The sequence below is a fragment of the Phycodurus eques genome, chromosome 11 (genome assembly GCF_024500275.1).
Source record: "Phycodurus eques isolate BA_2022a chromosome 11, UOR_Pequ_1.1, whole genome shotgun sequence".
Lineage (NCBI taxonomy): Eukaryota > Metazoa > Chordata > Actinopteri > Syngnathiformes > Syngnathidae > Phycodurus > Phycodurus eques.
In genome coordinates this window covers 9,511,767-9,527,158 of record NC_084535.1, presented here as the reverse complement: position 1 = coordinate 9,527,158, position 15,392 = coordinate 9,511,767, and the positions used below count along the sequence as shown (strand labels likewise).

Here is a 15,392-nt window from a genome sequence, read left to right as displayed (position 1 = left end):
TGGACACTTAATGGTCACTTCCTGAGTGAGCATCATGAAAATAAAATGAATGTTGTTGTCATGACGAGTCACATGTTGTCTGGATTGATTTGATTTGGCCCCAGGCTGGCTTCCAAACAGCTGTCTGTGGACATACTGTACTTCAACCACTCTCTCGCTTCATTTCTTTTCCCCTCACTTCATCTCACATTCCCGTCTTTTTTTCCCTCTTCCTTTCTTTTTCTCTCATCCCATCTCATCATCGTGTCCTGTCTTTTTTTTCTCTCTCTCTTTCTTTAATTGTCTTTTGTTGTCTTCCGCTCTTTCAGTCTCTCTTTCTGTCCACGTCTCTCTCTTCCTTTTATCCGTGACGTTTTTTCTCTTCCTGTCTCTCGACCTTTCCCTCTATTTTCCTTCTCTTTTCATCTCTCTGCTGTTTTTTCTCTCTATTCTTCTTCTCTTCCTGCATTTTCCTTTCTGCCTGTCTTTTCATCTCTTAGTTTCTCTTCCTCACTTCCCCTCTCTCATCCAGTCTCATCCACACTTTTCCTCCTCTCTTCTTCTTTCCCTCTCTCTTCCTGTCTTTTCCCCTCTTGCTGTCTCATTCTATTCTTTCCACTCCCATCCTCTCTTCTTCTCTTTTTGCATCTCTTCCTCCCTTTTTCTCTCTCTTCCTGTCTTTTCCTCTCTCATGCTGTCACATTCTCTTTTTATCTCTTCCTCACGTTTCGTCTCCTTGTCTTTTCCTCTCGGTCACTTTCTCTCTCCATTACTGTTCCTTACTTTTCTCTCTCACTTTTTTCTTTTTCTGTCTCTTACTCTTTTCTGCTCTCTTCCTGTCTTTTCCTCTTGCTTGCAGCCTTCTTCTCCCATCCTTTCTTTAGTCTCTCTTGTTCTCTTTCCCTCCCTTCCCAACTTTTTGTCCCTTACTGTCTCGCCCTCTTTTCCAGTCTCTTCCTCTTTCTTTACTGTTACTTACACGTTCTCCCTTACTCCTTTTGTTCCTTTCTGTCTCTTACTCATTTTCTCTCTTCCTTTCTTTTTCTCTCTTCCCATCTCTTCCTCTCATCTGGTCTTTTTCTCATCAGGTATTTCCTTGTATTTTCATCTCTCCTGTCTTTCCCTAAACTGTCTTTTTCCGCTCGCTTCCTGTCTCTTCCTCTCGCTTCCTGTATTTTTGCCATGTCGGCCGGCCAACATCCAGCCGGTGTCTCCCCAATTACGTGTCCCCATTACTGACATAATGAGGCAAGCACGTACACACTTACTCTAATGGAAGACGACTTTACTCTAGGGATGGACAAATGGACGGATCCATGTACATAACTTCATGAATGTTTATATGTGAGAAAAGTCATAATGATTGTTATTATTACTACAAGTGTATCATTGGCTTTGTTTTACATTTACTGGTGAGGCAAAACTGTGCACCAGTTGACAACGGTGTGCTACTAGTATTACTAATGACATTATAAGATTATACTAGTAGTTAACATCTAGCGCTTGAGTAGTAGTGCTAGTAGCACAGAGGTGTCAACTAATGCAGATTTGTGCCTCTCTAGTAGTGTGTAGTTGCCCTACTAGTATGCCAAAGTTGTCCTACTAGTGTGAAGAACTGTCACACAGTGGTGAAAGGCAATCGTGAGAAAACTGTTAGTACTAAGACACAGTCGTTCTACTAGTCCTGCCTAGTTCCTCTAAAAGTGCACTTAATTATTTTTTCATAAAGCTGTTTAAGCACTTATTCGATATCTTCGGCATCCATCCAGTTTCGGGTCCATAGGGAGGAAAAACCACTAGTGGGTATTTTGTTCCTACTATGGTCCAGGAGGTTACTAGTGCGTGACACATGCATATTAGTTGTGCTACTAGTGCAGCACAGTAGTTTACTAGTGAGGTTAAATTGCATACTAGTAGGCCAAAAGTGGAACTCGTCGTGAAAAAAAATAACATTATTAATAAGACACAATTGTTCTACTAGTGTGATAATTTGTCTTACAAGTGAGGACAAAGAGAGCAGCAGTCCATGGACCTCAAGCTGGATATCAAAGATATCGAATAAATGCTCAAAACGGCTTTCCACGTATTGTGGAGTGATCGACATGGGATCTACAGCGACCTCCAGAGGTGGAGAGGTGTACTGTTGGTTAAAGTAAACCCGGAATGTGAATCTTCTGATTGAGTCAATTTAAGTAGTCTCTTTTTAAGTTTTGATTTAAAAGTCCAGGGGGTAGGGGGAAAAAAAAAAAAAAAAAAAAAAGGCTAATCCACACAAATATTTGGTGTGAAATACTTCGGGAAGGTCCCACTTGTTCCATGTGCGCTCCCCTCCCTGCACGTGTGTGTGCCTGAGTGAACATAGCCACACACACACAAGGGCCTCATTGTCCCCCCACGCCGCTAAAATGGAGCCCCGGAAAATTGACAGGCAACAACAGGGTCGTCATTCATTTGCATTTTAACAAGTGCCGCGGCTATGACACCGCATCATGTAAATTCATTAGCCGCCTATTAGTGACGCCAATTAGTTTACTAGGACGCCTTTAGCCCACGCAGGATGTGGGACGTGTCCGTCTCCCTGCGGGACAGACGTTCCGCCAAGGTGCCTGATGACCCAGTGACCCACAAAAAGACTTATATATATATATATATATATATATATATATATATATATATTTATTTTATTTTTTTTAACTTTTTTAATGTGCATTGTTATTTGAACCTGCCTGAGGTTCAAGGCCATCACCAGTTGTTGTTGTTTAACACTAAAAAGAAGAGGAATATTGAAGTTTTTTCAACACAACGACAGACAGGATACAATGTCACTCTGTACAAGGCAAGGAACCATATGTGGTCACTTCACATTCAAAATGGTCTCACTGTAACGTGGTATAACCATATACTATATCTATATGTCCTAACCGCTTGATTTATTTAGTGACTAATATCTTTCATATTCATTTTTGATTTTTTTATCTCATAAAATAAATTACTAAACAACAAAAATACTAATAATTGTACCACCATTACTACAATAATAATCACAATTAATATTGAATTTGTTTTAGTAAATGATTCATATGAATTCATTAATTCATTTTAAATCATGATTAACATGTAATATTAACGATATAATGTACTGTATATTATTGTGCCTGAGGGGTTAAGACGCTTGGTCGAAGTGTTTCCATGGTGGTGCACCTGCTTGCTCCAACCGGACTACATTGTCCATGATGCACCGCGCACCCGACTCTCTCGCTCTCTCCAGTCTGCGCCAGCCGTCCACCTCTCACACAGCCGCCCAACCAGTCGGTTCATGCGAGCCGCTTCCCTCTCCCTGCCCCTCTCGGTGTCTGTGTGTGTGTGTGTGTGTGTGTGTCTCACCGCCTGGCTGTTGTCAACCTCCGCCAACCGAGGAAGAGCGAAGGCGAAAAAGAAGACATATCCCCCCCCCACACCCTCCACTCCAGCTCCTTCTCGACCCTCCACCATTGGCTCCCAGCCTTGCCATTCAAGTCCGAGCCCGAGTTGTGAGCGGTTGTTTGGGGAGAAAACAGCAGGCAGGGAGGCAGCAACAGCTCGGAAACATCTGGCCGACGCGGAGTCCCTCTTCCCTTCCCCTGCCTTGACAAGCCTGTTATGGAAAGGAACACAAAGTCGTTATCATCGTAAGGGGGAAGCGGGGAAAAGACGAGGCGGATTCAGCGGGGGACGTCGGAGCGTGCTGCCTGTAAGTGGCGCTTCTAATACGGCGAGTGGAGAGGGCTTGAGGGAGCGAGTAAAAAGTAGCTTCCTTATCCCTAGCATGACTGTGTTGTGTTAGCTCGCCTTTTTTTAGCAGCAGTTGTCATAGCAGCGAGGCCTAAAGGAAGGAAGGAAAGTCCTATGGAGGACATAGCTTCAGACGCATGCTTTCTTTTGACGCTCGCCTTCACTTTTAGCCGCTCGTAGCTAGCTTCTCTGCGGGCTCGGCGTGCCTCCTTCGTCGTCGGTGTCGGTTCTCTATCGTCTTGAAACTATATACAGAACGAATAACTTGTTAAAATGTCTATATCACTATTACACAGGCGGCAGTTGTTACAGGCTTGTCCCACTACTACTTTATTACACTGACTTTAAAGATGGCCACCTGCAGCGTTAATGCAAGTGAATCATTTGAATTCATAAAGTTTATCTTTAGACGAAATGGGGGCGTTTGGATGTTTATACTTAATCCCTCTATCATTTATTTGATAGCAATGGTTCTCAAACTTTACAAAAATTATTTTTCAAGGACCGCCTCATAATCATAACCAGTTAAATATACTGTAAATCCCATAGGAATGATTGATTGATTTTTAAACGTTTCAACTTAAAGATTCATATTTTCGTAGTTTAGCTGGTTTAGGGTCAGCGCCACTAGACGGATTTAAATCTTTCTCCATCAGCGGTAGCTAGAAATGCTGCGTGCCAAGTGATTCACTGATGTAAGGATGACAGAGTTACAGTCACAGCAGAGTTTTTATAAGTTACGGTGGAGTAATGGGTTTAGTGTGTTTGTTTTATTGCCATGCTGGACCTCACATGTATGAGTTGTGTCTAAAAAGTACAAGAATTGATGTTCACAAGTAATTCAAATCCAAACAGGTTTTCCCCTTGAAAGTAAGTCCCCTGTAGTCTAACGTACTTTCCCACGCCCTTATGCTCTCTTGGAAGGGTTCTTCTGGGATCATCTGCATCTCCGTCGTCACGTCCATCTTGATGTCATCCACGCCCTCAAAATGGGTCCTTTTGATAAGCCCCTTAAACTTAGGAACGATGAAAGAAATCACAGGGCGCCAGGTTGGAGGAGTAAGGAGGTTGCTTCAGCGTGACGATGTTCTTTTCGTCCAGAGACTGTCCGATGCTCAGGGCATTGTGAGCAGGCGCCTGGTCATGGTGAAGCATGGCCACAACTGTCGTCTCTTCTCGTGCATTGAACGAAGCAAACGCTGCAAATCTGCGGGGGAAGCGAGGCGGTAAGGAAGGAGAGCAGGAAAGCAGGTTTGAAGGAAGGAAGGAAGGAAGGATGTAAGACTGCATGATTAGGGGAAGGAATAAAGGAGGTCAGGAAGGAACAAAGGGAAGCAGAAAAGTATGGTAGGGATCAGCCAAGCAAATAAGGAAGTCAGGATGCAAGAATAAAATACAACTCTTGGGGAAGGAAGGAAAAGATGTGTGGAAAAACAGACATATTAGCTCCTCCCAGAGCCATACTAAATCTACCCATGAAAGGTAGACTACACCCTGGACTGGTCGCCAGTCAATAGCAGGGCACATATAGACAAACAAGCATAGACAATCATATTGACACCCATTAATGACTGTAACGTGCACGGTTTTGAAATGTGAGTGGAAAACCCATCGAAGAACCAGGAGCGCACGCCAACTCCACATGCGAATGCCTGTACCCAGATTCGAACCCCATACCTCTAAACTATGAGGCAGACGTGCTAACATCTCTGCCACAGTGTTGCTGCGTCATACTAAATATATGAAAAATATACAATCAAATAAATCTTTATTATATTTTGGCTTTCTAGATGATTGACAGCAGGTGGTCAACCAGTGGTGACAAATATTTGTCAATAGTAGACGCAATGTTTAGAATTGCCTATATTAATAGTCGAAACCATACATATGTCACAAACTGTGATCCCAAAACAATAATATAATTTCAAACTCATCCTCTATCATTACCGTTAATAATAAATGGCTAACAGCTATTACAATTCTCATACTACTTGCAAAAGCGAAAAAGACAGTTACCCCTATGTACAGTACGTGTGTATATATAAGTGCGAATAAGTGTGTTTCTCAGTGAATAGTTTTAGTTATGTTCCACAGGACAATTGGCGAGTAGGTGAGGAATCATTTCATGATTTAACATGGCTGCCGATAGGAAGAAGTTTCCCCAAATCCAAATTTAGACATGTTTTTTGGAGGTTGCCTCCACTTTTTTTTTTTTTAGTCTCTTGCTATGTTGCGGATCAAACCGTCCCATTTTAAAGTGAAATACAGTGCTAACTTGACTTATGAGGGCACCAATTTAAAAGTCACCCTTTTTTAATGTTTTTTTTTTTTCCCTTTGTGTTGTGAGCCAACATTTGAGGTAAAAGTGCGCCGAATGCCGCAACATCTGCCCAGCATCCAGCGTTTCATTCACAATTTGAAACAAGTAAATTGAGCTCAGTCATGGGACAAATTAAAATCCTAAATCAGGGTACCACAAGAAGTATAATTTAAAGTTGTTTTTTTGGTAGGGACCCTCCTCTGCTTGGCAATAAAAATGGTTCTTCTCACATATTTGCAATGAAATGGTGAGTAATGGGGTTGCTAATAAGATATAAACAATGTTTATTCGTTTTTTCTACTGTTTCTGACACTTTCGGATCACAAAATATGCCACTGGCCAACTTCATTGCTTTTCCTGAAAAACAACGTGACAGGAGGGTTAATATTCTTGGAAATTCACAAGCACACTTTCACTAACGCTGTGTGGATAATCCAAAAAGTTCTACTCATTGGACTCCTTAAAGAGTGTTTGTTTCCTATTGTTTCCTCATGTCGTAGCTTGTTCGAGTGCGGGCGGGTGGGAGGGACGGACGAATGAATGAGTGAATACAAGACGAGAGGCAGCGTCGCTGATGCGTGAAAAAGTGGAAAACAATATCAGCTGCGTGCGTCTGTCAGTTGTAAATCTTTCTTTTGTTTCAAAGGGGGTGGAGCTAGTAAAACAACTTGTTTTTGGATAATTTGCTAACTTTGCGGTGATTTTTTTTTAGTGAGGATTTTTTTCTCCATAAAATTAACTGCTGCGGCGCCTGCTGCTGTTAGTCGCTCGTGTCGTTTTCCAGCCAGCGAAAGATATGGGGGGGGCGGGGGGGGGGGGGCAAGAGGGGATGAGGAGGGGGCGACAAAGTTGTTGGTTGAAATGAAAGAGGAGTCTGGTGGCAGGAGTGTAGAGGAGGCAGCATATGGCTGTAGAAAGAGCACAGCTGGAGGTAGCATCTCCATCTGAGGATGATGTCAGAGCAGCTGACAGGCTGCCATCCACCCACCACCCCCTCCCTCGCTGCCCCCCCCCCTCCCTGGCCCTTTATTGTGAGGCAGCCTGGGAGAGTTAGTACTCTGTGCGTGTATGTGTGTGTGTGTGGCAGTTAGTAGCAGGGAAGAGGTGGGAGGTGGTATCTCATTCCCCCTCCAACATCTCCGCCACTTTGCATCTGTCCCTCGCAGTTTGAACAGCAAGCTTTGTTTTTCTCCCTCCTCCTCCTCCTGCGTCTTCGCTCGCTACCCACTCACAAGCAAGGCGAGAGAAGGGAAGGACTAGCGGGAGAGAGAGCGCAAGCCACAGAGCTCCAGCTCCTCAGCCACAGTGGACTTAATCGAGTTGATGCGTACCGCTGCAGGTATCGTCTCATATGACATGCGTGTGTGTGTGTGTGAGAGAGAGTTCGCGAACGGAGCTTCAGAGCAGTAAATGTTTCGGGAATGCTCTTCGAGGACAGACTAGATGCGAGGCGATTCAATTCCTTCTTTACGTTCTTTGGCCAGTCACTTTAAAATTAAGATGGACCTGAAGGATTTTAAATGTGCTCGTTTGGTAGTTGGGGTTAAACTGTTGCTCGAGTGTGGAGGAGAAGCGCGATGATTCCATTTGTTTTTTACGTTTCTCTGAAATTCACTCAAAACTTAACACCAACCATAGTATTTTAAATGTTGCTCTTTGGCAGTCGAGTGTGGACGAGAAGCAGTATTATTCCCTTCACTTAAAAATTAAGACTGAGTGGATGCGTTCTAAATCATTTGGCTTTTACTTCACCAGTCAAAGCCACTGTCAGCCCCGAGTGTAGTGGAGATGGATTATTTCATTTCAAATTTTACAATAGTTAAACCTGCCTTTTAAATGTTCTCGTCTGGCTCTTGTTGTTACTGTTGCTCGCTGTAATGTAGTTCGAGTGCTGACTTGAAGCAGGATTATTTAATTTCAGTGAGAGTTTGGACCGAGTTAAAGCATTCTAAATGTTGCTCGAGGACGTCATTATTTTAGTCGTTATTTGGCAGTTACTCCCAAAGTTAAAGTGAATATTGCTCGAGTCTGGACTAGAAGCACAGCTATTATTTAACGTTCCCAGCCATTCAAATTTTAAATGGTCTTGCAGTTAAAAATTAGTCAGTTAAGAAAGTCATTTGTATTCATTAAGTTTGCGTTCATTAATAAATTGCTTCAGCTAGAGCATGGACTTGAAACACCAGGTTTATATTATGTTCTTGTTTTACCACAGTTCAAGTCATTTGAATTCATTCATTCATTAAGTGGGAGTTGACGTGAGCAAAGGGGAGTAAATAATTGCTTGAGCCTGAGTGTGGACTACAAGTGGGGGTTATTTATAATTTCTTCTTTAATTTAAGACAGCCTTGTATATGTTGCTGTTGGTCATTTTAGAAGTCATTTGATCAAACCGTGAGGGTCTAAAATCTCAAAAGAGAGGTTATTCCAACCCAACTATGAGACTTCAAAATGACTGGAAAGCGTCCGCGTGTATGTGACCGCTCGGCCCGGTGCAGAAGACTAATTTAGAAGTTGCAGATTTGCGCTGCCTGAATTGGCTAGACAGCTGTAATCGCACTCGCTCCTCGTCTTAATCTCTTTATCTGGCTAGCAGCTGCCATATGGCCCCCGTCAGCTGGATCAGATGTGGCTAAGCCCTGCCTCCCTCCCTCCCTGCCTTCCTCGCTGTCCATCCCAGACCCCCCTGAGCCGGGCCTGGTTGGTTTGGGCCGGGGCCGGGGCCGGGCTGCTCCACACCTATCTCTCTCTCTAGCGTCTTTATTTTTAGGCATCTTAAGGATTAGGATTGATGCTGTGACGAGCAGGGCACTTACAGTGATTGTATTGTAAATCTTCTTCTTCTGGGCAGAGGAGGAGGAGGAGGATGTGCGAAGGTTTTTCTCGTAAGACCATGTCTTGGAGCGTGTGTAGAGGAGGGGCTAGTTCACCCTTGTCCCCGTAAGCCCCCCCATCACCTCCCACCCCCTCCTCATTACACACACCCTCCCCTGCCCCTCATTAAAAGTCGCACACACATCGCACACACTCGTCCATTCTTGCCGAGGCTTCATTCAAATGAGGCCATTTAACTGTTTGGGCTAACGAGCAGAGCGAGAGCGAAAAAAGCGAGCGGCATGTATTTTCTCAGACGGGACAAAGCGACGTGGTTAACAGGTGGGTCTTTGTAAACGGGAGGGGGGGTCGGGTGCATGGTTTAGTTTTCTCAAGCCGTGTGTGGAGGTGGCAGTTAGGTAGGTGTGTTTGTTGTGTGCGCCAGGGGTTGGAAAGCCGGTTACCTAAAAGGGCCGTGCCGGGCCAGGCCAAAGTGGGTTAATAAAAATAACCAGCGTAGGAGCAGCGACGGTCCAGAGTGCAGGCAGAGGAGGCAGGAAAAGATGCATCACTGCTGCACTCACTCTCATTATAACGCTACACGCTATCGAAAATACTCACGTTGGGCATAAAGGAATGCGCGTGTTACTTTTGCTTTATTTTAGTTAAAAATGTCCAAAAATATAATATATTAGATTATTGTGGAAAGGTATTTTTAAAAATTAAATAATTTAGATTGTTTCATATGTAATGTTGAAATTTGTTAAGACGCTGAACTTGGGGTTTTCGTTCAAAATGATAAAAAAAATGTCATCTGAAATATTTAACTCAGTGTGTAGTGAATCTATATGAGTGCCACTTTGTGGCCGCTGACATTTTCTACAACGTTGGATTTTTTTTAGACACACCTTTGTGTCGCTAGATGACAAGAGCACAATTAGATTTTTGTCAGTTAATAAACTTTTCCATTCTATTCTAATTAATTGAGATGCACCTCTGTGGCACTGACCGAGCACTGAATAGATGAAAAGAGCACTGTTTGCTGCTCTTTTCTCTTTTTTTGACCTGAGAAATAAATTACATTTTCCACAATATTCTTATTTATCGAGATTCACTTGTGTGGCGCTCACCGAGTGCCGAATAGACAAAAAGAGCACAATTCAACTTTTTTCACTTTTTTAATTGAACAGCTGCATTGAATTAAATTTCCCCCTTTTTTTTTTTTTTTTTTTTTGAGGAGCACATCTTTTATGGAGCCGGCTGAGTGCCGAATAGACGAGCGCAGTTGTTTTTTTCCTCCACCTTTTGAATTAAACTACTGAAATAAATTACATTCTCCACCATATTCTAATTTAATAAGAACTTCTTATATGTCGCTAACCGAGTGCCAAAAAGACAAGAGCACATTGGATTTTTGGACATTTTGGAACTAAAATACAGTAAAGGTACCACACTCATTCCTTTACACTCTAAAACATTTCAGACGTGTTCTAATCTGCCTACTTACTCTTTAGCACCTCCTTTAATTGTCCTCCCTTGAGGTGTTGTTGTTAATAATCTGTCATTAAAAAAAAAAAAAAAAGATCCTGTCATAAAAAGCTGTTTTCTGACCGTTTATTTCCAGGTTATGAGGACAGCAGGATGGAGTTCCCCGACCACAGCCGACATTTGCTCCAGTGTCTGAGCGAGCAGCGGCACCAGGGCTTCCTGTGCGACTCCACGGTGCTGGTGGGTGAGGCGCAGTTCCGTGCGCACCGCGCCGTCCTGGCGTCGTGCAGCATGTACTTCCACCTCTTCTACAAGGACCAGCTGGACAAGCGCGATGTGGTGCACCTGAACAGCGACATCGTGACGGCGCCGGCGTTCTCGCTGCTGCTGGAGTTCATGTACGAGGGCAAGCTGCGCTTCCAGGACCTGCCCGTGGAGGACGTGCTGGCCGCCGCCTCATACCTGCACATGTACGACATCGTCAAGGTGTGTAAGAAGCGGCTGAAGCGCAAAGCCACGGCCACCGAGGCGGACAGCACGCGGCGGGAGGACGACGGCGCCGGCTCCAGCTGCTCCGACAAGGCCGACAGCCTTTCGGACGGCTCCATGGGCCGGCCCGCCACCGCCGACCTGAGCGACGAAGAGGACGACGGCAAGACGGAGGTGGGGGCTCTGTGGCTGAGGGCGCCCTCCGCAGAGAGGCCGGGAACACCCGCTGTCGTCGTACCCGCCAGCCCGTGCCACGGCGAAGCAGACGTCAAACCCACGTCTCCTGCTGGAAGCCCATCCAGCTCCACCGGCTCTCTTTCCCAAAAGTCGCAGCGTTCCGTGAGCTCGCGAGGCCACCACGGCAGGGTGTCCAGCGATGCCGTAGACTGCGTCCTGGACTTGTCAGTCAAACCCACAACTGGTGTTAACCACCACTCCAACTACTTTGGTGGTAACTCCCCACCAGATAGCCTCCAGAGCCCCCTGGCCGTGAGGGTGAAGGTGGAGAGGGGCGCGGCATCGGACGAGGATGAGGACATGGGGAGCGGGGACTATGAGATGGAGCACAGCGGCAAGGCTCCGCCGGGGCACCACGGCGTTGGCGGCCCCCTGTCGGCGCAGCGGCGTCTGGGCCTGGAGGCGCACCTCTCGGCCCTGCGCGAGGCCTCCCTGGCTTCTGAGCTGGAGCGCGACGACAAGCCGCCCGGCGAGGACGTCCCGGCAGAGGCGTCTTCGGGCGGCGTGGACGGCGCCCTGCTGCCGTATGTGTCCAACATGCTGGCACCGCCCCACACGCAGATCTTCATGTGCCCGCTGTGCAACAAGGTGTTCCCATCCCCGCACATCCTCCAGCTGCACCTGAGCTCGCACTTCCGCGAGCAGGAGGGGGTGCGCGCCAAGCCGGCCGGCGGCGACGTCAACGTGCCCACGTGCACCATCTGCAGCAAGACCTTCTCCTGCATGTACACGCTCAAGCGCCACGAGCGCACGCACTCGGGCGAGAAGCCCTACACGTGCGCCACCTGCGGCAAGAGCTTCCAGTACTCGCACAACCTGAGCCGCCACGCCGTGGTGCACACGCGTGAGAAGCCGCACGCCTGCAAGTGGTGCGAGCGGCGCTTCACGCAGTCGGGAGACCTCTACCGGCACATCCGCAAGTTCCACTGCGAGCTGGTGAACTCGCTGTCGGTCAAGAGCGAGCCACTGGCCCTGCCCAACGTCAGGGACTGGGCCATCGAGGACAGCTCGCAGGAACTCTGGAAGTAGACGCCCGCCACCGCGTCGACTTCTTAAGGCGCTGCTTCCCAACCGTCATTGTGACCATGCGCAGCGTTTTACGTTGGAAAAATCTCAAAATGGCGCAAAATGTAGAGTAAACCCCCAGGGGATAGGGACCGAGAATACTGAAAAACCACACGTAATTATTAACGTCCTCTAAAAATGTTACCTATATTAATTAGTTCAAACTGTATAAACAGTGAACCCCCGATTATCATGGTGGATACATTCCAGACCACCCGCAATAGGTGAAAATTCACCATAGAGAGCCCATAATTAAAGCAAGCCTTAAAATAAACTTTTCAAAACACACCTTTTAAACAATTTTTAAAAAAATGTTTAACAGAAAAGTCTTCTATGTAGTGGAAATGCAATACAGCGGAGGATTACTTCATTGTTATTTAACTGAGGCACCTGTTCTACATTTGAAAAATCTTATAGTACAACATCAAACATAAATGTCACAAAAATTATGGACTATAGTAAAAAAATGATCATCTCGGTTTACTCCCAAATTTACATAATGTGAAATTTGGGACTTTTAAATTGAACACAAAGCTGCTATTATTCTGTTGTATGAATGGCAACAGGTTGATATGCAGGTTAATTGTACCTTCTGCCATGTAATGGAAGAGCATCTAATTGTTCTGACTGTCACTATACGTCGCTGGCATAGCTAGATGAACAAAGATATTTGTAAAGAATAAATAATGTTTTTGGGACAAATGAAGTGAAATTGGATCATTTCCTGCAGCAGCCCTGCAGTGGATTACTGTATACCACAAACTTCGAAAACACAAAACTTGAAAACACTAATATTATTTTAAACTCATTTTACGTTACACTTCAAAACATCTGCCTCACAGATCATTTGAGTTTGAAAAAATGCGCTAAAAATGCATGTGAGATGTAAGTCTTCTTCGCAACGAGTAATTGGCAATTGTCAAGCGGTAACAAAACCGCCGTCGTTTATTAGCTTGTGTTCAGCTTATCAAAAACTTGACACATGGCGAGGACTCTCCGTAACAACCCTGGCTAAATTTCGCTCCTCCCAGACATGCAGACTTTAGCACAGACGCGATGTATCACTCCAACCTTACTTCCTTGTCAACGATTACTACTTTCCTATTACCCAGGGCTTTGGCGCCATCTTGTAGCATGTTACGGAAAGAGCACAAAAACGCAAATAGGTGAATTTGTGAGTAGTGAACTGCGAAAGGTGGGGGTTCACTGCATGTGTTCTGAAATCATGCTGATTTCACAGATTGACTTGCTCCGTGTGAAATTCGGACCAGTTCAATTGAACACAAATCTATTTTTCTGCTTTATGAATAGCGACAAGTGAATTTTTTTGTACCTCACTGGCATAGATAGATGAACAAATCTACATTATTTGTAGTAATTAAAAAAATAATTTGGTGGTTGGGAATCACTGTTTTAAGAGTACGTGGGCGTCAAAGTGAGTCTTGCACTTTAATAGCACATGAACATGTTACTACTGACTTTTGGGTTCGGGGTTCCTTTGACTCTCAATGTCGCAAAAGGTCTCGCTTTTCAACTTTTGATTTTCGTCTCTCATCTCACGACTCGACGATACGCTAAACGGGTATCACCTTACACACTTTGAAGACACGTGTGCGTGTGTTTGTGCGTGTGTGCGCGTGTGTGGTTTAATGAGATGCTCCACTGGCACGGAGGCGCAGTTAGCGTGTTGGTGGTGGTGTGTTCAGGGAGCGACTGACAAAACGAAATGATGGCACTCATGCAATGCACAGCCTCCTTTTATTATTATGATTTTTTTTTTTAAATCAGTTTGAAGTACTTTCTAATGATGATATTTAACAAATTATTACTGATGAATAGTTTTCTTCAATCTAGCTGGCAGTCTTTTTGTTGACAAAATAAAAAGTATTTAATTTAAAGGTTGTAAATTGTTCTGCTATAGTTTAAATTCACTTTTATTATTATTATTAATAATTTTATTTGATTTTGTTTTTTTACCTGCTGTTTGTTGCATGACGTCCACACTTGTATATTTTAAGATTTTTTTAAGACAATAATGTGAATTTGCTGTGTTACTGTTATTGATCAAATTTGACTTTTTTTTCAGCATTTTTTTTTTTGTGAATATACTACTACTACTACTACTACTACTCCAGGGTGAAGCCAAGCTGACTATGACTGGGGGGGTGGGGATAATGCATGGAATGTTGTCTTAAAAAGTTGGGAATTTAGGGGTGGGAAATGTCGATGAAGCTTTTGAAGCCGGTGTTTATGTGTGCACTGATCTCTTCTGTGTGTGCGTGTGTGTGTGAAGGAAGCACCTTTTTAAGCTATAAAAGACATGAAAATGTGTGCTGGAAAGATGCCTTTTAACTCCTCATTTGCGACTCAACACATTTTTGTTATTTAAAAAAGATATTTGAAAAATGTCACGGAATTTATCAAAGTCATCCCAAAAGGTATTGCCATCAAAGAAAATTTTTAAAAATGATTAGTGATTTTTAAAAACTTTTTGTATCTTGGGGGTGGAACTCCGTTTGGAATTTTGAAAGAATTGTCAAGCGTTTATACAATCCCAAAAAAAAGGAGTTGCTGAACGCACCATAGCCCTCAAGTGTGCGTGTGTGTGCGTGTGTGTGTGTGTGTGTGTGTGTTTGCGCGCGTGCGTGCGTCCCCGCACCCCACCCATCCATCCAACCTGCTGCGGTTTGCATCATCACTGCTGTTGTTTTTTTTTTTTCCCTTTCTGGTTGTACTTGACCGCCTTAAACTGCTGAAGTCCAGGCTGATTGTTATTACTATTTGTCTTCTTTTTTGTTTTTGTTTTTTTTACTTATTTTAATTTAATTGTATTTGTAATAATTTATTTGTGAGTGTCAGGCTGCGAACTAACCACACTCCAACCTTTTTGCTGTGTTTACTTGAAAACAAGAAAGGGTGCGGGTGGGGTTATTTTTCTGATCAATAAAAAATATCTTAGTTTATGAGGGGCTTCAAATGACTGAAAAAAAAGGACAATCACCATCTGGGGGGGGGGGGTAAAAACAAGCAGATTTTTTTCAGATCTATTTGCTCCCCAGTCGAGATTAAATAAATTTATTTTATAATTGTTTTTGGGGGGAGGGGGGATTGAGATTTAGTCATTTTTAGCTTTGACAATCATAGTTTGTTTTTCTCAAGGGGAATTAAATTCGAATTGTGTTTAGTTTTGTCATTTCCGGTGTGCTGTTGACGTTGACATTTTTAAATT

General features: G+C 44.2%; 1 protein-coding gene across 3 annotated transcripts; it reads left to right on the top strand.

Annotated features, from left to right (window-relative positions):
- The first annotated feature begins 3,273 nt into the window (after positions 1–3,273).
- Positions 3,274–15,392, top strand: zbtb18 (zinc finger and BTB domain containing 18). Of its 3 annotated transcripts, none has more exons than XM_061690934.1 (2): positions 3,274–3,709; positions 10,509–15,392. In XM_061690934.1, the coding sequence occupies exon 2, from the start codon at positions 10,526–10,528 to the stop codon at positions 12,125–12,127; it is 1,602 nt and encodes a 533-aa protein (XP_061546918.1). In that variant the 5' UTR covers positions 3,274–3,709; positions 10,509–10,525; the 3' UTR covers positions 12,128–15,392. The 3 variants fall into 3 exon arrangements, with proteins under 3 accessions (XP_061546918.1, XP_061546917.1, XP_061546916.1); XM_061690933.1 differs by lacking the exon at positions 3,274–3,709 and adding an exon at positions 7,146–7,409; XM_061690932.1 differs by lacking the exon at positions 3,274–3,709 and adding an exon at positions 8,786–9,226.